The sequence below is a fragment of the Monodelphis domestica genome, chromosome 1, assembly GCF_027887165.1.
Source record: "Monodelphis domestica isolate mMonDom1 chromosome 1, mMonDom1.pri, whole genome shotgun sequence".
NCBI lineage: Eukaryota > Metazoa > Chordata > Mammalia > Didelphimorphia > Didelphidae > Monodelphis > Monodelphis domestica.
In genome coordinates, this window is record NC_077227.1 from 204,808,377 (window position 1) to 204,830,362 (window position 21,986).

Below are 21,986 nucleotides of genomic sequence, written 5' to 3' on the forward strand. Positions count from 1 at the left end.
GAGCAATGTTTTATTTTTTTTAATTTAGAATATTTTTCCAGGATTACATGATTCATGATCCCCCCTCCCGCTTCTTCCTCTTCCTCCCAAAGCTGACAAGCAGTTCCACTGGGTTACATGTGTATCACTGTTCAGAACCCATTTCCATGTTATTCATATCAGCAATAATCTTTTAAAACCAAAACCCCAAATCATATACCCATATAAACAGGTGATAAATCACACCTTTTTCTTCTGCATTTCTACTCCCACAGTTCTTTCTCTATAAGTGGAGAGCATTCCTTCCTACAAGTTCCACAGGATTATCCTTGATTATTGCATTGCTAATAAACTATTGTAACGGAGTCTATTACATTTGATCATCCCATAATGTTTCAGTTACTGTCCATGGTTCTTCTCTTCCCAAACTTCTCCCAAACCTGGTCTTCTAAAGAGTCCCTGATCCTCTATGGTTCCCATCTTTACCTTGCCCCCAACTGCAGGAGGTTTTCCCCTCCCTGTCTCTCATCAATTTACCTCAATTCCATCAAGGTTGAAGAGATATGGGGACAGAGCCAGATGGGAATGAAAATGGGAAAAGTAAGGTGGTGATGAGGGATGGAAGATTTAGAAAGAAGAGGGAAGGGCTTGGAGGGATGCCAAATCACGATTTGATACCAAGAAGCTAGACCCCCACACTAAAATGGCAACTAGGGTATTTCTATTCTGCCTTGGCCCCCCTTTATACCCATTACCCCCTTGCCTTAGTCTTCCTCTGTAGCTGGTCAAACTTCTCTTCCTGAGTTGCCAATATCTTCTCAAGGTCTTGGTGCTTTCTGAGTAGTTCTTCTACATCTGACACTGAATTCTGGAAAGAAGCATATCTGAAATGAGACTCGGATACCCAGCCTTGTGCCAATCTATATCTTCCCATTTTTAGAAAGCTTAAAGGGTGAGCTCCTTGAGAGCAGGGACCATATTTTGCCTCTTTGTATCCTCAGCACTTAGCACAGTGCTTGGCACAAAGTAGGCACTTAATGAACACTTATCAAAGGACAGATTGTTTTCTATTATTCCTCTTCCTGCACTCTATGTTCTACCCAAACTGGTTCCCTAAACTTGACCCACCATCTTTCCCCTTCACCAGTTTGCCCAGTCTGACCCTTGTGGTTGAAATTCCCAAGTGCTTCAGCCCCGCTTCTCGTCTTCTGTGAAGGTTCAATAAAGTGCCACCTCCTTCCTGACCTGATCTGAGACTTCCTTTGCCCATAACATGTCCTTTTCCCCCTTCAAGATGCCTCAACACTCTAAGATCTCTCCTTGTTCCCATCAAAGTCTACAGATTATACGCACATATTTGTTTCCATGTTCTAGGCTCCCCTCCCATCCTACAAGCTGTACATTATTTTTTGCCTTTGTATTCCTAGCACCCATCCCTGTACCAGCCTATACCATTCCCTCTCCCACCTCAGTATCTTCTTACAGGCTGTGAAGCATTCCTGGAATGTGCCCTCTTTCTCTTACTGTTATTCCCGGGGAACTCTGGTGTCCTTCAAACCTCAAGGGCTCCCTCCTACACAGGACCCAGGGATATCAGCTCTCCCAATTGCCCCAAACAGTCTGCTTTTACCACGTACTATATTTATAGTTATGTGGGTCCTCAACCCCCTGCCCTGACAGGCTATGCACTCCTTGAGAACAGGGATTATCTCATTTTGGTCTTTGTATCTCAGTGCCTATTACTGCCTGGAGAAAGAGCTGAGAGCAGCTTAAAGCAGACCATTCTTCACTAAGGAGAAAGAGGGAAGGGCTTGGAAGGATGCTGAGTCACCCTGTGATGCTGAGAAGCTCCACCCGCACACTATACTGGTAACTCAGGTATCTCTATTCTGCCTCTGTTTGTGTGTGTGTGTGTGCATGCATGCATGTGCCTTTTTCTACAATGTGATATATATGGAAATATATGTTTTCTATGATAGCACATGTATAACCAATAGCCAATTGCTTATTGTCTCAGGGATGGAGGGAGAGAACGTGCTACTTCAGAATATTAGAAAACAAATGCCAAAACTTGTTTTTACGTGCAAGATGGAAAAAAATAAAGCACTACGGAAGGAAAAAAGAAAGGAAATGCAGGATCCATTCTTGTTAAAAAAAATTTAAAGCATATGAATAGGGGCAGTTAGGTGGCTCAGTGAATGAGGTCCTGGGTTCAAGTGTGACCTCAGACACTTCCTAGCTATGTGACCTTGGGCAAGTCACTTAACCCAAATTGCCTAGCCCTTGCTGCCCTTTTGCCTCAGAACTGATACTCTATATTGATTCTAAGACTGAAGGTATGAGTTTTTATTTTTTTTAAACAAGCATATGGATAAATGGACTTTCCCTTATAAAATAAATAATACTTCTCTAAAAAATGTAGACTGTCTACCTTGCACATAATAGACATAATGAATATTTGTTGAATTAATTTACTTTGAACTTCATTTCATCAAATTTCTTGGATGGTGGCCTGTCTTTACTTGCCTCCCAATAGTCCTTTTTGGGCAGGGCCCCCCGCACTTTCAGTGATGTAGAGCAGCCAAGAGAACCAGGAGAGGATTGGGAGTAGGGTGTTGACTCACCCCGAGGTTGGGGTCCAGGAGGAGGCCCTCCCGTGAGCTCAGCCAGATGTCAGCCTTTTCCAGGTCCTGTCGGAGCTTCTGTAGCTCCCAGTTTTCCTTGTACAGACTCTGGCGATGTGCCCACTCCTCCTGTAATTCTTGCATCTGGTCTCCCAGCTCTTGTAGCCACTCCTTTACCTGCATGATAATAGCCAACATTTATAGAGCACTTAAAGTCTGCAAAATGCTTTGAATGTTATCTTATCTGATTCTTGCAATAACTCTATGAAGCAGGTATATTACATTATCCCTTCCACCTCGTGGAAAGGGGTGTGTGTGGGGGGGTTAGGGATGTGGTGACCCCAAGATCTGGAAAATCTACATAAAAATTTTGGCCCCTCCTTTGAACCAGAAAAGAAGTCTGATTTTTTTCCTTTTTCTTTTATTTACAAAAAGAAAGCATTTACAGACCTTATTGTAAATTTTGGGTTAAGTATGCATTTCTGAGTTTAAAATTTTTTTCCTGTGTCATCTGCTATTTTGACTTCTGCAAAACTCACCCCAAATTTCTATATTTAATTTTTTTATATAGACCCTACCCATGCTATGTGAAAAAGGCAATAGGGAAAATTGTGATGTGGAAAGGATAACTATATTTATCTCCATTCTTCAGGTGGAGAAAGTGAGGCACAGAGTGGTTAAGTGACTTGGCCAGGGTCACACACCACTAGCAAATGCATGGGACAGGATTTGAACTCAAGTGTTCTTGTCTTGAGGTCTGATGCTCCTCTACTATACCACTAAGCCCTTTCAGAAGACAAAGCATGGGCCAAGGCTGGCCAGCCTGGGTAGGGTTAGAGAGGCCACAAGAAGAATAGTTGCCCTTAGGTTTCTAGCTCCTTTCCTGCTCTGAGCTCCCATCATTCCTCACCCCTAGGCTTCCTAATGCTTGCTGGGGCTCCCAAAGCTGTAGGCTATATCCAATCTCCCCAGGCGAGCCTGGGCTCGGCTTCTGTTCCCATCTCTTCTCTGGTGCTGACCTCTTGGGCCATAAAGTGTCCACTGCCTGCCAGCTGCTCTCCTTCTTGTTGGGCATCCTGCACCAGGAGCCAGTGTTCCTCGATGTCCTGTCCGAGCTCCTCATGCTGCAGCAGTTGTTGCTCTGCTCCAGGCATGTCCCCAGATGGTTCTTCCAGCATGACTAACCTTTTCATCTCTTGTGTCAGGCTTCTATGGGGCAGAGAGACTTGGGTCAGACTGGCAAGGAGAGGAGGCTTAGAGCAGATCGTGGAGGACCCAGAAGAGTGTCACTATAACAAAGGGCATATTTACTTATCCTCTTCCCCAAAAGAGGCAGGGTAGTACCATTGTTTGTGGAGTTAGAAGTCCTGGGTTCAAATCCCACCTCTGGTGCTCATTCACTGTGTGATCTTGAGCAGGTGGGTGGCACTGTGAATAGAACACTGGGCTTGGAATTAGGAAGACTTCGTCCTGAGTTCAAATGTGACCTCAGACACTTACTAGCTGTGTGACCCTGGGAAAGTCCTTCAACCCTGTTTGCCTTGGTTTCCTCATCTGTAAAAATGAGTTGTCAAAGGAAATGGCAAATCAAGTCAGTGTCTTTGCCAAGAAAACCCCAAATGGCACTCATGATAAAAACATAAAATAAAACAAAGTGTACTTTTCATTGCCAAAAAAGAAACTGTTGGACTCTGATTGCAGATCAAAGCATGCCATCTTTCACTTTATTTCCTTCATGAATTTTTTATTTTAAGTGTGACATCTTCAGTCATGACATGGGGAATATGGAAATATGTATTGCACAGAAGCACTGGTATAATCTATAGCAGACTATTTGCTGCCTTGAGGAGAGGGGAAGGGAAAGAGGGAGAGAATCTGAATAGCAAAATATCAGAAAACAATTGCCAAAAATTGTTTCTACATATAATTAAAACAATTAATTTAAAAAAAGAAATCAAATGAGGTCAAGAAGAGTTGCCCATGACTGAAATGGCTACACAGCAATGATCTTGGGCCTTGGTTTCCTCATCTGTATAAATGAGGTCTGGATTAGATTAGAAGGCCTCTTAGGTCACTTCCAGCTTTAGAGTTATGATCCTAGAATAAAAGATATCATCAAATAAATATGAGAGTGAAAAACAAGATAATCTGTACATTTGGCGAGAGCAAAGGACCACTAAGGGACATCCAATGTGGGTCACCAATATCTTCTACACATCTAGAGAAAGTGAGGAAAGACCCTCAACCTTGTTCGTTGGTCCAGGCTGAATAGGCCCTTAAGAGCAAGGCTCCTTAGAACTGATTGTTAAATTTTCAGTGTGAGCATTTACACCTAGGAATTCCACAAATCAGAGTTTGATTTATTATTTTATTGATTATCTAGACTTAAGAATGTGATGGAGAGAATGTTGATAATGCAGATTAAACTTCAAAGTATGTATCATGCACATTTCTCTCCTGGAGAGTTAGTTGTTAAACATTTACCAGCACCCTTTTGATCCAGAGCCCAAACTAGCAGGAGGTTACTGGGTAAATGAGATTTGGAGAACCATCCCACATGCCCCCCTCCATATTGGTACCTGGAAATGAGAAAATGTGTTTCTCCCACTTGTAGCCTATCCCTATGCCTAAAGATCTCATCTCTATTTTGGCATTTCTCTGTAGCTATGTTGTACCTACTCAGGATGGGTCATCTCACATAGGATGACCTGGGGAACATCCTACCTTGGGGGATTTGGTATTGACAACAGTGTCAATATGCTCAGGGCTACCTAGAGCATCCTTCTCTCTTCCTGTTTCTGTCAGAATTTGCCCCAGGTTTGGTGATTCTCTATTAAGACTCTTTGCAAAGGAGGGTGGATAGGTGGCTCAGGATTAGAGATGGGAAGTCCTGAATTCAAATCTGGACTCAGACTTTCCTAGCTGTGTGACCCTGGGCAAGTCACTTAACCCCCATTACCTAGCCTTTACCACTCTTCTGCCTTGGAACTAATATACAGTATTGATTCTAAGATGGAAGGTAAGGGTTTTAAAAAAACAAACTCCTTGTGGAAAACTTTCTGAGGGACTACAGAGAAGAAATAAATTAAATGGGCAGGCATGGTTGAGTTGCAATCTGAATTATTGGAAAGAATTTCCACATCAGTAAGCTCATAGAGCTATATATCTCCAAATCCCTTGTACAATGGTTGGTTTGTTTCTTAAACCCTTAGCTAATCTCTGCCAGAAGAATGGTAAGGGCTAGGTAAAGGGGTTAAGTGATTTGCCAGGGTCCCACAGCTAGGAAGTATCTGAGGTCAAATTTAAACTCAGGACCTCCCATCTCTAGGTCTGGTGCTCTTCCACTGTGCCACCTTGGGACTTTCCCTCCTCCCCTTGTATAGTATTCTGGAACCACCAATGAATGTTTTATGTATTTGTTTTCTTTAAGGCAAGAAAGGCCTATGCAGAGACAGGAGGTATCATGGAATTTCAGAGTTGGAAGGGACTTCAGAGACCATAGTCTAGTCTGATGATAGCAAACTTTCCCCCACATAGGAGAGGGAGGAAGTGCTCCCATTGGGCAGAGGGGGCAGGTGAAATGAGGAATGTCCTCAGCAAATGTAGAGAGGGGGAGGGGAGTGGCCCGAGTGCTCTGCTCCCCTCCAGTTCTGCCACCTATGAGCTGCCCATCTTACCCACTGTGCGCTTGCATTGGCTGTTGGGCAGTGGGGTAGAGCATGTGAAAAATGTCATCAGGACAGAGTCCCTCTGCCTTTCTTTCTAGTAACAAACTGGGGAGGAAGGGCAACTGAGTGCCAACAAGAAGTGCTATGTGTGCCATCTTTGGCACCTGTGCCATAGATTCACCATCACTGGTCTAGTGCATACTTAAAAATAATGCCACAGGATCACAGATTTGGAGATGGAAGGGCCTGGGAAGTCAAGTCCAATGGCTTTATTTTACAAATGAGGAAACTAAGGCCCTGAGACTATAAAGGTCTTGGACTTTGACCACATCTCTGATAAGTGATCTTTCAGCCTTTGTTTGATGGCACCAGTGAAAGGAAGCCTCCAGTCCCTTGGGGTAGCCAATATCTACTTTTGGATAGCAATCGTCTTCCAAAATTTTTCTTGCCATTAAGCCTAACTGCTTAATTTTGCTTTTGCCCACTGTTCCTGGTTCTCCTACCCTTTGGGCTGAATTCTTCCTGCCTCAAGGAGTGTGAACTCAAACCTTGACCTGGTCACCTTCCCCTGGATGCTCTCTGCCTTCTCGAAGTGTCTTTCCTGGAAGGCCTCCCCCTCCCCAGCCCCACGGAGCTCCAGATGGGGTGTGACTGACTCAGAACTAGGCCTGGGCCCCCACTTACAGCAGCTCTCTACAGTGGCTTAGGAACATGTGACCGCATTCAGCTTGTTGCAGCTGCTGGCCTCGGTGCTGAGCCTTCTTCTCCAGGCTGTGCCAGGACTCCTGCACTTCCCCCAGCCTCTGGGCCAGGCTTTCCTGAACTGTGGGGTATAGTCGGCCCAACCAGCTAGCTTCAGCCCGAAGGCGATTGGTTTCCTTCTCCATAGCTACCAGCTCCAGCTGCAACCAAAGAACACTAGCAGGGCATGCTCCCCTGGGGCCCCTGCGCCCTGGCTGGGAACTCTCCTTCACACCTCAGGCCTCTCTCTAGGCCCTTCTCTCTGTCCCTGTCTCTCTCTCCTCCCACCTTCTTCTTCCCTCCCTCCTTCTCCTCTTCCTTCTCTCTCTCTCTTTCAAGCTCCCCCTCCCTCCCCTTCTTTGCTCATTTCTCTCTTCCCCTATCCCCACTCTCCCTTCTCTTTCCTAACCCCACTCTTCCCCTTCCCCTCTCCCACCCCCTCCCTCCTTTCCTCCCTCCTTTTCTTCCTTCCTTCCCTCCTTCTCTCCCTTCCTTTGCTCTCTCCCTTCCTTTGCTCCCTTCCTTCCTTCCTTCCTTCCTTCCTTCCTTCCTTCCTTCCTTCCTTCCTTCCTTCCTTCCTTCCTTCCTTCTTTCCTTCCTTCTTCCCTCCCTACCTTCCTTCCCTCCTTCCCCCTACTCTTCCCTCTCTGTCCATTCTCCTTTTTTTTCTCTGTTCCTCTCCCCCCACTCTCCCCTCTCTGGGCCCTCCCCCCAGAGCCCAGAAGGCTATGCTACTCAGACCCCTGGAGAGGAGAATCTGTGCAGAGCGAGGGCTCCCTCAGCTACCTCCAGGTTCCTCTGCTGTCGTTGAAGGGATTGCACAGATGACAGATCTTGGCCACAGTCTCCTTGACCCAACATGGCAGCCTTTTCCTGTATCCAGCTCCATAACTCAGCCGCTGCCTGGTTAAACCCGTGGACTTCTCTGGCAGCCACCAGGTTCTGAGAAAACAAGAAAAGAACTGGAGACATGTCTGGACAAATCCCTACCTCAGGAATCAAGAGGACCTGGGTTCAAATCCTCCTTCTGTTGATGATGACCTATGCGACTTTGGGCAAATGACTGTGCCTCCCTGAGCCTCAGTTTCCTCATCTGTGAAATGAGAGGGTTGGACTAGATGGTCTCTCAAGCTCCTTCCAGCTTAGGCCTATGGCCCTATGATAAAAATATCCATAACCTTTGACCCAGAGACCCTACTGTTAGGTAGGTGTGTACCACAAGGGAACCAAAGATGGAAAGGTTTCAGATAAATGGAAATACTTCTATTATCACTTTTTTTTTAAGCCCTTACCTTCCTTCTTAGAATCAACACTGTATTGGTTCCAAGGCAGAAGAGAGGTAAGGGCTGGGCAATCGGGGTCAAGTGACTTGCCCAGGGTCATACAACTAGGAAATGTCTGAGGCCAGATTTAAACCCGGGACCTCTTGACTTTAGGCCTGGCTCTCTATTCACTGAGCCATTTGAAGAACTAGAAACAGAAGAGATATCCATTGACCGGTGTGTGTGTGTGTGTGTGTGTGTTTGTGTGTGGCTAAGGAGAAGAATGAGATCCCAGTGCCATAGCAATGGGAAGGAGTGGATTCAACAGGTAAAACAGAATTGCAATCAGAGCTATATTCAAATTATACTATTAGAAGTTATAATTATGCAAAATTTGGTCATTTGTTCCAATCCAGTGGAAATATGCAATACCACATAGAATAAGGTGACAGCGTTGGAGGATTCCTTCTTGGTACTAATCAGAACCTAGCTGTATTTAAACAGCTCTCAAGACTTAGCAAAGAGGGACAGCCAGGTGGCCCAGGGGCTAGAGAGCCAGACCTGCAGATGGGAGGTCCTGGGTTCAAATGTGGCCTCAGACACTTCCTAGTTGTGTGACCCTGGGCAAGTCACTTAACCCTAGTTGCCTGGCCCTTAATACTCTTCTGATGCTAGGATGGAAAAAAAAAAGAATGCCATATCAGAAACTTGCTTTCTTTCCTGAACTAACAGCAATGACAAATCCTTATAGGACAAATACAGACATCAAAATGTCCTGGAGAACTCACCCAATAAACTGGACAGGAGCATAATCACAGTCTGCTAGTTGCCCACAAATGTGAACCATAATCACTTTCAAATAATATTTTATTTATCTTTTTTTTTATGTTCTGTCTTAGAATTGGTACTGTGTATTGGTTCCAAGGCAGAAGAGTGGTGAGGGCTAGGCAATGGGGGTCAAGTGACTTGCCCAGGATCACACAGCTGGGACGTGTCTGAGGTCAGATTTGAACCCAGGACCTCCCATCTCTAGGCCTGACTCTCAATCCACTGAGCTACCCAGAACCCCCTCAAACAATATTTTAGATAGGTACCTCCCTATCAAATGCTCAATCTCCAGGCTACATGGTTACTTTCAACTTCTGAAAAATTTGCACCATGCTGCATATACACATGACCCTCTGTGGCCATGGGCAAGTAACTTTCTCACTTTATCCAGTTTACCTGACTGTGGAATGGGGACAGTACCTATAGCACCCACAGAGATTTAATGGGATGTGCCAGAGGGTTTTATGTATATTTTCTTTTTTTTTTTCCAAATTTAAAACCCTTACTTCCTGTCTTAAAATCATATTGGTTCTAAGGCAGAAGAGGGCTAAGGACTAGACAGTTGGGGTTAAGTGACTTGCCCAGGGTCACATAGTTAGGAAGTGTCTCAAGTCCAGATTTGAATCCAGGACCTCCTGACTCTAGTGTGTATAAACTATATATATATATTTAAACCCTTACCTTCCATCTTGGAGTCAATACTGTATATTGGCTTCAAGGCAGAAGAGTGGTAAAGGCTAGGAAATGGGGGTCAAGTGACTTGCCCAGGGTCACACAGCTGGGAAGTGGTTGAGGCCAGATTTGAACCTACAACCTCCCATCTCTAGGTCTGGTTCTCAATCCACTGAGCTACCCAGCTGCCCCCTGTATAAACTATATTTTAAAAGGAGGATGAAGCTTGAATTTCACAGTGGGAATTGGCCAAAGGGCCAAGTCCTCTTTCTTTTGATGAAAAGACCATGGTCATGTGGGGAGGGGAGGCTCTGTTCAGTGGGGGCAGCACCAGTTCTATATTTGGTAGAATCTGGGGCTTCCCTCTCAGACTTAACCTCCAGAATCCTGGTAGGGACTGACTACCAGCTGACCTCACCCTCCAGACTGGAATGTATTCGCATGTCTTGGATGACCAACAGTATAGCCAAAGGGTCAGAGCATAGGAGGACTGGGCCATGGGAATGTTGATAATAATAGCTGACACTTGCATAACAATTTACAGTTTAAAAATCCCCTTACATATGTTGTGCCCTTTGATCTTCAACACAACCCAGAGAAAGAAATGCAGTTTTTATTATCCCTATTTTACAAATGAGAAAACTGAGGCAAATACAGGTTAAGTGACTTGCCCAGGGTCACAGAGCTAGTAAGTGAGACCACATTTGAACTCAGGTCTTCCTAATCACAGACCCAGTATTCTAGCTATTGTTCCACCCACTTCCTGTGGACCCCCCACCCCCAGCAGGTTTGTTTCACTTATACCTCTGCTCGGGTCCTGATTGTTTTGTTCAGTTGTTCCCAGGAGTCCTCAATGCGGCTCCTTTGAGCCTGGATCTCAGGGTAGCACCTGGGGGCTGCCCGTTCCAGATTGCCAGCCAGCTCGAGAAACCCCTGGATTTTGGCTGGGCCCAGGCTCTGCACTTCCCTTTGGAAAGTATGGAACTTCTCTTCCAGCACCTGAAAGTGTGTGACCCAGGATTCAGTGCTCCCTATCTGTGCCTCTGCCTTGCCCAGAATGCAACGCCTCCTCCCCGCTGCCCCTGCTGCCTTCGGTTTCCTCTAAGCTCAACCCTTGCACCCACTTTGACCCTGAAAGCCTCCTCTCTCAGGCTGAGAGCAGGGACTTGACTGACTGACCCTGAGTCTAGCCCTTCTACGTTGTAGCAGATGAAGCTGAGACACTGTCAGTGCTGGGACTGAACCCCAGCTCCCTCTGATCACTTTGTATCTGTTTCCATATAACCCATGTAACAAGTCCCTGTTACCCCTGGCTACAATGCCAGACCCTCAGGGGTGAGGGCTAGTTATTCTTTTACCCTCTGTTTTAGAATCAGTACTGTGTATCAATTGCAAGGCAGAAGAGTGCTGAGGGCTGGGCCAGTGGTGGTGAACCTTTCAGAGACTGAGTTCCTCCCTCTCACCTCACACCCTCCCCCCACTGACAACCCCCTTGCCCCAGACAGGGGATGCTGGGCAGAGGGGTGGGGGAAGTAAGGAATGTCCTCAGGTGCACGGAGAGGGGGAGGGGATCAGCTCTATCCTCTAGTCCCTCTGGCTTTCTAGTAATGAACTCTGGCGGGTGATTGCAGGTGTGCCCATAGATAGGGCTCTGCATGCCCTTTTAGGTGCATGTGACATAGATTCACCATCCCTGAGCTAGGCAATCAGGGCTAAATGACTTGCCCAGGGTCACACTGCTAGGAAATATCTGAGGCCAGATTTGAATCCAGGACCTCTCATCTCTAGGTCTGGTCTCCATCTGCAGAGCCATCTAGTTGCCCCTGGCCTTGAAGGAATATTTCAAGATCAAATGATTGAGAGAAGGGACCCCCCTCCCCTCCCCATAGTATTTTCACTGAATCTTGGCTGTGACAACCTGTTCCTTCATTAATTAATCAGCCAAGGCCCTAGAATGCTCAGAGGTAGCACCCAGGGATTCCCTTTCTGTGTGCTGAGGTCCTTTCCCTACCCCCGATTTCTTTCCTCACTGTACAGGCCCCCTCCCTCTTTCACCTCTCATTGGGATAATATTTTATCACAAAGTCTGTGTAGACATCATCACCTTGACATCCTCCAGGTCCTGTCCACAGTCTGGAGACTCCGCTGTGGCCCGCCTGCCTGCCAACCAGGTATCCAGGAGTTGGGCCTCCCGCTCTAATCCATAAAGATTCTGTTGCTCTTTTAGGCCCTGCTCCTGGGTCTTGGCCTTCTGCAGTAACCCCTTGTGGGTCTCCCTCAAAGCCTGCAGATTTGCCAGCGCCTTCAGGCTAGGAATAAGAAGAGGGTCACCTTGGGTCAGTGGGATGGCATCCTTTCCTCAACCCTCACCTTGCATGCCGATTACCCATGTAACTTTAAGCCAATCCCATAACCTCCTTGGTTCTTCTATTTGTAAGCATTATATAAATGTTAATTATTACTTCTATTATAATTCCTTCAACAGTGTACCCAGATTATCTGGCTTCTGCTTGATGACTTCTGAAGTCCCTTCCAGATGTTTTAAAATTAATTAATTGGTTTGTTACATTAAAATTCCCAGGTATCTCCCTTCCTGCACTAGAAAAGGCATTATTTGGCAAAAGGATATATGTATATATAAAACTACATCTTGTTTGTTTCTATGCATCAGTTTGTTCTCTAGAGTTGGACATACACAAGTCATTCTTTAAACAATATTTCTTTAGCTATATATAATGTTCTCTTGGTTCTGCTTATTTCACCCTTCATAATTTCATGTAAGTCATTCCATGTTTTTAAAAAAATTTAGTCCTTACCTTCCATCTTAGAATCAATACTGTGTATGTTCCAAGGCAGAAGAGTGGTAAGGGCTAGGCCATGGGGGTTAAGTGACTTGTGTAGGGTCACACAGCTAGAAAGTATCTGAGGCCAGATTTGAACTCAAGATGTCCCATCTCCAGGTCTGGGTCTCTATCCATGGAACTATCCAGTTGCTACCCACCCCTTATGTGTTTTTTTTTTCACTTTAAACATTATTTTATTTGGTCATTTCCAAACATTATTCATTGGAAACAAAGATCATTTTCTTTTCCTCCCCCAACCCCTTCCCACCACTTCTCCCATAGCCGATGCACGATTCCACTGGGTATCACTTGTGTTCTTGGTTCAAACCCATTTCCATGTTGTTGGTATTTGCATTAGAGTATTCAATTGGAGTCTCTCTAGTCGTATCCCCTTCCCCCCTGTAGTCAAGCAGTTGCTTTTCCTCGGTGTTTTTACTCCCATAGTTTATCCTCTGCTTGTGGATAGTGTTTTTTAGATCCCTGCAGATTGTTCAGGGACATTGCATTGATCCTAATGGAGAAGTCCATTACGTTCGATTATACCATGGTGTATTAGTCTCTGTGTACAATGTTTTCCTGGTTCTGCTCCTTTCGCTCTGCATCACTTCTTGGAGGTCGTTCCAGTCTCCATGCAATTCCTCCACTTTATTATTCCTTTTAGCACAATAGTATTCCATCACCAACATATACCACAATTTGTTCAGCCATTCCCCAATTGAAGGGCATCCCCTCATTTTCCAATTTTTGGCCACCACAAAGAGTGCCGCTATGAATATTCTTGTACAAGTCTTTTTACTTATTGTCTCTTTGGGGTACAAACCCAGCAGTGCTATAGCTGGATCAAAGGGCAGACAATCTCTTATCACCCTTTGGGCATAATTCCAAATTGCCCTCCAGAATGGCTGGATCAATTCACAACTCCACCAGCAATGAATTAATGTCCCTACTTTGCCACATCCCCTCCAGCATTCATTACTTTCCTTTGCTGTCATGTTAGCCAATCTGCTAGGTGTGAGGTGATACCTCAGAGTTGTTTTGATTTGCATCTCTCTGATTATAAGAGATGTAGAGCACTTTTTCATGTGCTCATTAATAGTTTTGATTTCTTTGGATGAGAACTGCCTATTCATGTCCCTTGCCCATTTATCAATTGGAGAATGGCTTGATTTTTTTTGTACAATTGATGTAGCTCTTTGTAAATTTGAGTAATTAAACCTTTGTCAGAGGTTTTTATGAAGATTGTTTCCCAATTTGTTGTTTCCCTTCTGATTTTAGTTACATTGGTTTTGCTTGTACAAAAACTTTTTAATTTGATGTATTCCAGATTATTTATTTTGCATTTTGTGACTCTTTCTAAGTCTTGCTTGGTTTTAAAGCCTCTCTCTTCCCAAAGGTCTGACATGTATACTATTTTGTGTTTGCTTAATTTTCTTATAGTTTCCTTCTTTATATTCAAGTCATTTACCCATTTTGAATTTATCTTGGTGTAGGGTGTGAGGTGTTGATCTAAACCTAATCTTTCCCACACTGTCCTCCAATTTTCCCAGCAGTTTTTATGAAATAGTGGATTTTTGTCCCCAAAGCTGGGATCTTTGGGTTTGTCATATACTGTCTTGCTGAGGTCACTTACCCTGAGTCTATTCCACTGATCCTCCTTTCTGTCTCTTAGCCAGTACCAAATTGTTTTGATGACCACTGCTTTATAATATAGTCTGAGATCTGGGACTGCAAGGCCCCCTTCCTTTGTATTTTTTTCCCATTATTTCCCTGTATATCCTTGATCCTTTGTTCTTCCAAATGAACTTTGTTATGGTTTTTTCTAGATCAATGAAAAATTTTTTTGGAAGTTCCATGGATATGGCACTAAATAGATAGATGAGTTTGGGTAGGATGGTCATTTTTATTATATTGGCTCATCCTACCCATGAGCAGTTAATGTTTTTCCAATTGTTCAAGTCTCATTTTAGTTGTGTGGAGAGTGTTTGTAGTTGTGTTCATAAAGTGTTTGTCTCAGGAGATAGATTCCTAAGTATTTTATTTTGTCTAAGGTAATTTTGAATGGGATTTCTCTTTCTAGTTCTTGTTGCTGAGCTGTGTTGGAAATATATAGAAATGCTGATGACTTATGTGGGTTTATTTTGTATCCTGCAACTTTGCTAAAGTTGTTGATTATTTCAATTAGCTTTTTGGTTGAATCTCTAGGATTCTTTAAGTAGACCATGTCATCCGCAAAGAGTGATAACTTGGTCTCCTCATTGCCAATTTTAATGCCTTCAATTTCTTTTTATTCTCTAATTGCTACTGCTAGTGTTTCTAGTACAATGTCAAATAATAGAGGTGATAATGGGCATCCTTGTTTCACTCCTGATCTTAATAGGAATGCATCTAGTTTATCCCCATTGCAGATGATATTAGTTGATGGTTTTAGATATATACTGTTTATTATTTTTAGGAACAACCCTTCTATTCCTATGCTTTCTAGTGTTTTTAATAGGAATGGGTGTTGTATTTTATCAAAGGCTTTTTCTGCGTCTATTGAAATAATCATGTGATTTTTGTTGGTTTGCTTGTTGATGTGGTCAATTATGTGGATGGTTTTCCTAATATTGAACCATCCCTGCATCCCTGGTATAAATCCTACTTGATCATGGTGAATGACTCTTCTGATAACTTGCTGGAGTCTTTTTGCTAGTATCCTATTTAAGATTTTTGCATCTATATTCATTAGGGAGATTGGTCTATAATTTTCTTTCTCTGTTTTTGGCCTGCCTGGCTTTGGAATTAGTACCATGTTTGTGTCATAAAAGGAATTTGGTAGAACTCCCTCTTTGCTTATTATGTCAAATAGTTTGTATAGTATTGGGGTTAGTTGTTCTTTGAATGTTTGATAGAATTCACTGGTGAATCCATCAGGCCCTGGGGATTTTTTCTTAGGAAGTTCTTTGATGGCCTGTTGGATTTCTGTTTCTGATATGGGATTATTTAAGAAATCTATTTCTTCTTCTGTTAGTCTAGGCAATTTATATTTTTGTAGATATTCATCCATATCACCTAGGTTGGTATATTTATTGCCATATAGTTGGTCAAAGTAGTTTTTAATGATTGCCTTAATTTCCTCTTCGTTGGAGGTGAGGTCCCCCTTTTCATCCTTGATGCTGTTAATTTGCCTTTCTTATTTCTTTTTTTAAAAATTAGATTGACCAGTACTTTGTCTATTTTGTCTGTTTTTTCAAAGTACCAGCTTCTAGTCTTGTTTATTAGCTCAATAGTTCTATCACTTTCGATTTTATTAATTTCTCCCTTAATTTTTAGGATCTCTAGTTTGGTTTTCTTCTGGGGGGTTTTAATTTGTTTGTTCTCAAGTTTTTTTATTTGAATTTCCAATTCATTGGTCTCTACCCTCCCTAATTTGTTAATATATGCACTCATGGATATGAATTTTCCTCTAAGTACTGCTTTGGCTGCATCCCATAAGGTTTGAAAGGATGTCTCATCATTGTCATTTTCCTCAATGAAATTATTAATTGTTTCTATGATTTCTTCTCTAACTAAACGATTTTGGAGTATCATATTATTTAATTTCCAATTAATTTTTGATTTAGCTCTCCATGTACCCTTTCTGATCAATATTTTTATTGCTTTATGATCTGAAAAGGCTGCATTTATTATTTCTGCTTTTTTCTGCGTTTGAGTGCCATGTTTCTGTGACCTAGTGTATAATCTATTTTTGTGAATGTGTCATGTGGTGCTGAGAAGAAGGTGTATTCCTTTTTGTCCCTATTTATTTTTCTCCATATGTCTATTAACTTTAATTTTTCTAAGATTTCATTCACCTCTTTTACCTCTTTCTTATTTATTTTTTGGTTTGCTTTATCTAAATTTGAAAGTGGTTGGTTCAAGTCTCCCACTAATATGGTTTTACTGTCTATTTCCTCCTTCAATTCTCCTAGTTTCTCCATTAAAAATTTGGATGCTTTACCATTTGGTGCATCCATGTTGATTAGTGATATTTCCTCATTGTCTATACTCCCTTTTAACAGAATATATTTACCTTCCCTATCCCTTTTGATCAGGTCTATTTGTACTTTGGCTTTGTCAGATATCATGATTGCAACTCCTGCCTTTTTTCTATCAGTTGAGGCCCAAAAGGTCTTACTCCATCCTTTAATTCTAACATTGTGAGTATCAACCTGCCTCATATGTGTTTCTTGAAGACAACAAATGGTAGGGTTTTGGGTTCTAATCCAATCTGCTATTTGTCTACGTTTTATGGGTGAGTTCATCCCATTGCCGTTCAACGTTATGATTGTCACTTGTGGATTCCCTGGCATTTTGATATCTTCCCCTAGTTCTGACCTTTCTTCTTTAGCTATATCCTTTTGAACCAGTGATTTACTTTAGGTCAGTCCCCCTCATCCCCTGCCTTGATATGCTTCCCTTTCTAGCCCCTCTCTTTTTATGCTCCCTTCCCCTCCCCCCTCTCCTTCCCTCCCTTTTTATACTCCCCCCCCCTCCTTGATTTTCCTTTCTTTCTTACCCTGTTTGATAAGATAGAATTCAAGATCCCACTGGATCTAGATGTTCTTCCCTCTCAGATTTGATTTCACTGAGAGTAAGGTTTAAGTAATTCTACTTCACGCTCTCTTCCTCTCCTTCTCATATGAGAGTTCTTCCCCTTCCCTTCCCATGTGTATCTTTGTATGGTAAAGATTATTCTATTTAGTCCCCCCCTATTTCTTGAAGTAAATGTTAGTATTATCGACGCTTCCCCCCTCCCTTTTTCTTTCTTTGCCCCCCCCTTTCACAAAATCTTCTTTATGCCCCAATCTTTCCTTATGTATGATTCTTCTAACTACTCTTATGATGCATACAATTTTTGAGAGTTACACAATACATTTTCCCCACATATTAATATGTATAATTTGATATAAATGTTGTCCTTATAGAAGAGAGTTTGACTTAAAGAAAAAGATAAGATTTATCTCCTTATCCCTTTCTTTCATACTTACCTTTTCATGTTTCTCTTGCTTTCTGTGATTGGATGTCAAATTTTCCACTAAGTTCTGGTCTTTTCTTAGCAAATGCTTGGAAATCTTCTATTTTGTTGAATGCCCATACTTTCCCCTGGAAGTATATAGTCAGTTTTGCTGGGTAGTTGATTCTTGGTTGGAGACCCAGCTCTCTTGCCTTTCTAAATATCGTGTTCCATACTTTGAGGTCTCTTAGTGTGTTAGCCGCTAAGTCCTGTGTGATCCTTATGGGAGCCCCCTTTATCTGAAGCTCCTCTTCTTGGCTTCTTGTAGGATTTTCTCCTTTTCTTGGAAGCTCTTGAATTTGGCGATTACATTCCTGGGGGTTGTCTTTTGGGGATTTAGTATAGAGGGTGTTCTATGAACCCTTTCTATTTCTATTTTGCCCCCTTGCTCCAGAACATGTGGGCAATTTTCTTCTATAATCTCCTGTAGAATAGCATCGAGGTTTTTGTTTATCTCTGGTTTTTTGGGGAGACCAATAATTTTGAGGTCTCTTCTTCCTCTGTTTTCCAAGTCTGTGACCTTTTCAGTGACATATTTCATGTTTTCTTCTAACTCATTAATTTTTTTGGCTTTGCTTTATTGATACTTGCTGTTTTGTAATCTCGCTGTCTTCCAGCTGCTTAATTCTGGTTGTTAGGGACTGGTTTTGCTTTTCAGCTTTGTCTGCCCTTCTATTAGATGCTTCCAGCTCCTTCTCCAATTGTGAAGTCTTGTCTATCAGACTGTTGATCTCTTTCTCCCATTTTTTTCCCCAAAAGGTTTCCATCTTTTGGGTAAGCTCCAATTTGAGATCTTCCAGAGCTTGTGGATAGTTTCCATTTTGGGAGGCATGTTCTGATTTTGTTTGGATTTCATCCTCATTCTCTTCTTTTCCTTGGGTACTCCCTCCATAAAAGTTTTCAAGTCACTTTTCCCCCCCTTTCTTCTTGGAGGCTTGATTTTGGGACATGTGAGCCATCCCTTTAGTGGTTTTATAACACTTTCTTTTTTTGGTCTGGGGTCTGGGTGATATGGGCGGGTTTTCTGTGAATTTAGGTTGCCTCAGACTAGTTCTTCCCAGCCTCCGAGGTTTCTTAGAGCGGGGGTCCCTTTGTTCAGCCCAACTGCCCAGGCAATCAGCGAAGCCCGCCCAAGTGTTTAGCTCTGCCCAGCTGTTCAGCGCAACCGCCCCGAGTTCAGCTCCGCATCCCCCTGTGCTCAGCGCAGGATTCTCCCGTGAAACCACCCTGAGAGGTTGTTTCCTTGCAATCTTTAGATCCCAAGGACCTTGGTGTGCCCCCCCCCCCCCCGACAGAGATGCTCCTCACTCACTTGTTGTCCAAGTGAGCGCTCTGATAGCTTACTCTGGTTTGGTGAGGGGGGGAGGGGTGGCTCAGTTCACGTTTTTGTGTGAGCTTTTCCTCCTCCTTATAGTATGGGAATGTTCAAATCCAATGTACCTTCGTTTCTGTGGGGTACTGGAGAGTCCCTCCATTTGTCCAAAGGTGATTTTTATGCTCTTTTGAGGTAGTCTATTTCGTTCAGTGCCTGGGAGGGGAAGTGAGTCGAGTCTAGATTGCAGCCATGTTTACCCGGAAGTCCCCCTTATGTGTTTTTAAATTAACTTGTTTGTCATTTCTTACTGCTCAGTATTATTCCATCTCAATCAGATGCCCCAACTCGTTTAGTCATTCCAGATCGAAGTTTCTGATCCTATGATGCTCTGATGACCTTTCCCAATTTCTTATCCATCTCTTTATTTACTCACCTTTCTCCTCTCAGACATCTTACTTACCTCTCTGGATTGGTTCTGCCCTCTAGGCAGGTGCCAGTCTCCTGCAACTTCTCAAGTCGAATATGGAATCCTTCCAGATCCTTTCTTGTGGCCTCCAGCCTTCGCAGCATGGCCCGGGAAGCCTCCTCATTCTGCCCCAGATCCTTATTGTCCAGGAGAAGACCTCGTTCTGACAGCCAGGATTCTGCCTCTAGGAGCTGCAGAGGAATGCAATGTGATTAGATCTTTTCCCCATTCCTCCCCTCAAATTTGCTCTTACTGATTTCAGTCAAGGAAAGATTAAAAAAGAATAGGTATAGCCTTATCTCTAGGGAACATGCCAAAGGAGTAACAAAGGAGGATTTGGAGTAAATGAGGGAGTTAGAGTAAATCATCCCTTCTGGCTCAAAAATCTATGATCCCATAATCTAATGTAATTTATCTCAAAATAGATGGCTAGGTGGTAAAGTGGATAGGGCCCTGGGCCTGGAGTCAGGAAGACTCATCTTTCTGATTTCAAATATGGCTTCCTTCCTGGCTTCCTTCCTGGCTTCCTTCCTGGCTTCCTTCCTGGCTTCCTTCCTTCCTTCCTTCCTTCCTTCCTTCCTTCCTGGCTTCCTTCCTGGCTTCCTTCCTTCCTTCCTTCCTTCCTTCCTTCCTTCCTTCCTTCCTTCCTTCCTTCCTTCCTTCCTTCCTTCCTTCCTTCCTTCCTTCCTTCCTTCCTTCCTTCCTTCCTTCCTCCCTCCCTCCCTCCCTCCCTCCCTCCCTCCCTCTCTCTTTCTCTCTCTGACTCAATTGACATCAAATTGATGAGCTCTCCAATCAATTAAGTTAAAGGGCCTGGGGGCATTTTGATAAGGTACAGGTAATTTCATGACTGAGACTCCCAGATAATATCTTACCCTGGGGGATTCACTTAACTCTATTTGCCTCAGTTTCACCATCTAGAAAATGAGTTGGAGAGAGACCAAACCACTTCAGTATCTTTGCCAAGAAAACCCCAAATGGGGTCAGGAAAAGTCAGACATGACTGACAAATTTCCCCAAATACTGGGTCCCTTTTAGTTCCTTCTCATTCTGTCATCTTTCACTGTTCTCACCTCAGTCAGGAATTGCTGGACTTCACGAACTTGCTGTAGCCTCCATCTTCTCTGCTCCACCTCCCCCCGAAGTCTGCCCATTGCTGTTTTCAGCTGCTGTAGCCGGGTAGTCACTTCACTGGCAGCAAAATGATCCCCCTGAACCAGCTTGTGACCTGTGTCCAGTACTACCTGGGCCAGAGCCTCATGGTTGCTGATCTCATCTTCCAAGTTCTGCAAGTTCAAAAGAAGGTCAACCTTGAGGTGAAAGAACCCCCACAGCTCCCCAGCACGAAAAAATCCACAGATATATTCCCAGAGACTTTGTCATACTGAAACAGAGATGCTAAAAATTCCTAATTCTATTCCATTAGAGGCAGCATGGTATAGTTGATAGATAGCTGATGTTGAAGTAAGAAAGATTTGGGTTCAAGTACTCCTTCTGCAAACAGGCCTGGGTGACCCTGGGCAAGCCACTTAACCTTTTTGTGCTCTAGGCGACTAAGATTATAAATTACATTGAAGCTGTTGACCTCCTAGAGAGCAGAGGGTGTTTCCTCACCTGGTAGTTCCCTACACCAATAAACTTACTGGTCCAGGCTCTGCCTGATCTTGCTCTCCTATAATGCTAGCATGAGGTAAGATAGTATAACAGAAAGAATTTGGATTCACAGAACATAGTTTTATTTGTTTATTTTTATAACCCTGACTTTCTCTCTTAGAATCAAAACTGTATTGGTTCTAAGGCAGAAGACTAGTAAGGGCGGGACAGTAGGGTTAAGTGACTTGCCCAGAGTTTCAGAGCTATGAAATGTCTAAGGTCAGATTTGAACCCAAGACCTCCTGTCTCCAGACTGGGCTCTCTATTCCCTGAGCTACCTAGAACCATATATTTGAACATCCTTTGCAAAGTCCCCAACTCATCACTCGCTGTACCAACAGAACCCAGTGCTTTGAAAAAACATCTAACCAGATTGAATCATCCTTTATCTTCTTTATTTCCACCCTCTTTATATCCCTCATGAGTTATGGTTGCTTATTGAGTTACTTATGGTTACTTAACAAGTATCATGAGGACTACACAAAATTGCTCTGAATCATCCTTAGGAACTTAGCTAATGCTTTGATGAACAAAACTATTAATTATTAATAAATCAATAATCCCTGGTACAGGGAGTGGTGAGTTGGGGACTTTGCAAAGGCTGCTCAAATCTAGGGTATGATAACTAACTATGCTATTACCACGGGTCCTGGAAGACTCCCTCCTAACAAGTCTATGTAATTAAGAACCAATTATAGTCTTAGTTTAGTTTTTATCACCGAATCATTTTGGTACCCTCTATAACTAAGTTGGGGCATGGAGAGGGCTGCTCCATTCCCCTTTTCCACAGTGCCTGAGGATATTTTTGGTATGCTTCACCCCTCTGTCTAACCACCCAATGTGAGTACTTCCTCTCTCCACTATCTGGGGTTTTTGGTGGTGGTGGTGAGGCTCATAGGC

General features: G+C 43.3%; 1 protein-coding gene across 1 annotated transcript in view; it reads right to left on the reverse strand.

Annotated features, from left to right (window-relative positions):
* Positions 1 to 21,986, reverse strand: part of SPTBN5 (spectrin beta, non-erythrocytic 5) — a 111,174-nt gene that overhangs the window by 9,993 nt on the left and 79,195 nt on the right. The window contains exons 54-62 of the mRNA XM_056815991.1: positions 20,507 to 20,719; positions 19,428 to 19,624; positions 11,879 to 12,083; positions 10,579 to 10,773; positions 7,799 to 7,954; positions 6,956 to 7,173; positions 3,623 to 3,812; positions 2,604 to 2,780; positions 743 to 847 (exon numbers count right to left, since the gene is read on the reverse strand). Of these exons, the coding sequence (XP_056671969.1) occupies positions 743 to 847; positions 2,604 to 2,780; positions 3,623 to 3,812; positions 6,956 to 7,173; positions 7,799 to 7,954; positions 10,579 to 10,773; positions 11,879 to 12,083; positions 19,428 to 19,624; positions 20,507 to 20,719 (1,656 nt within the window). The remainder of the gene's footprint in view (positions 1 to 742; positions 848 to 2,603; positions 2,781 to 3,622; positions 3,813 to 6,955; positions 7,174 to 7,798; positions 7,955 to 10,578; positions 10,774 to 11,878; positions 12,084 to 19,427; positions 19,625 to 20,506; positions 20,720 to 21,986) is intronic.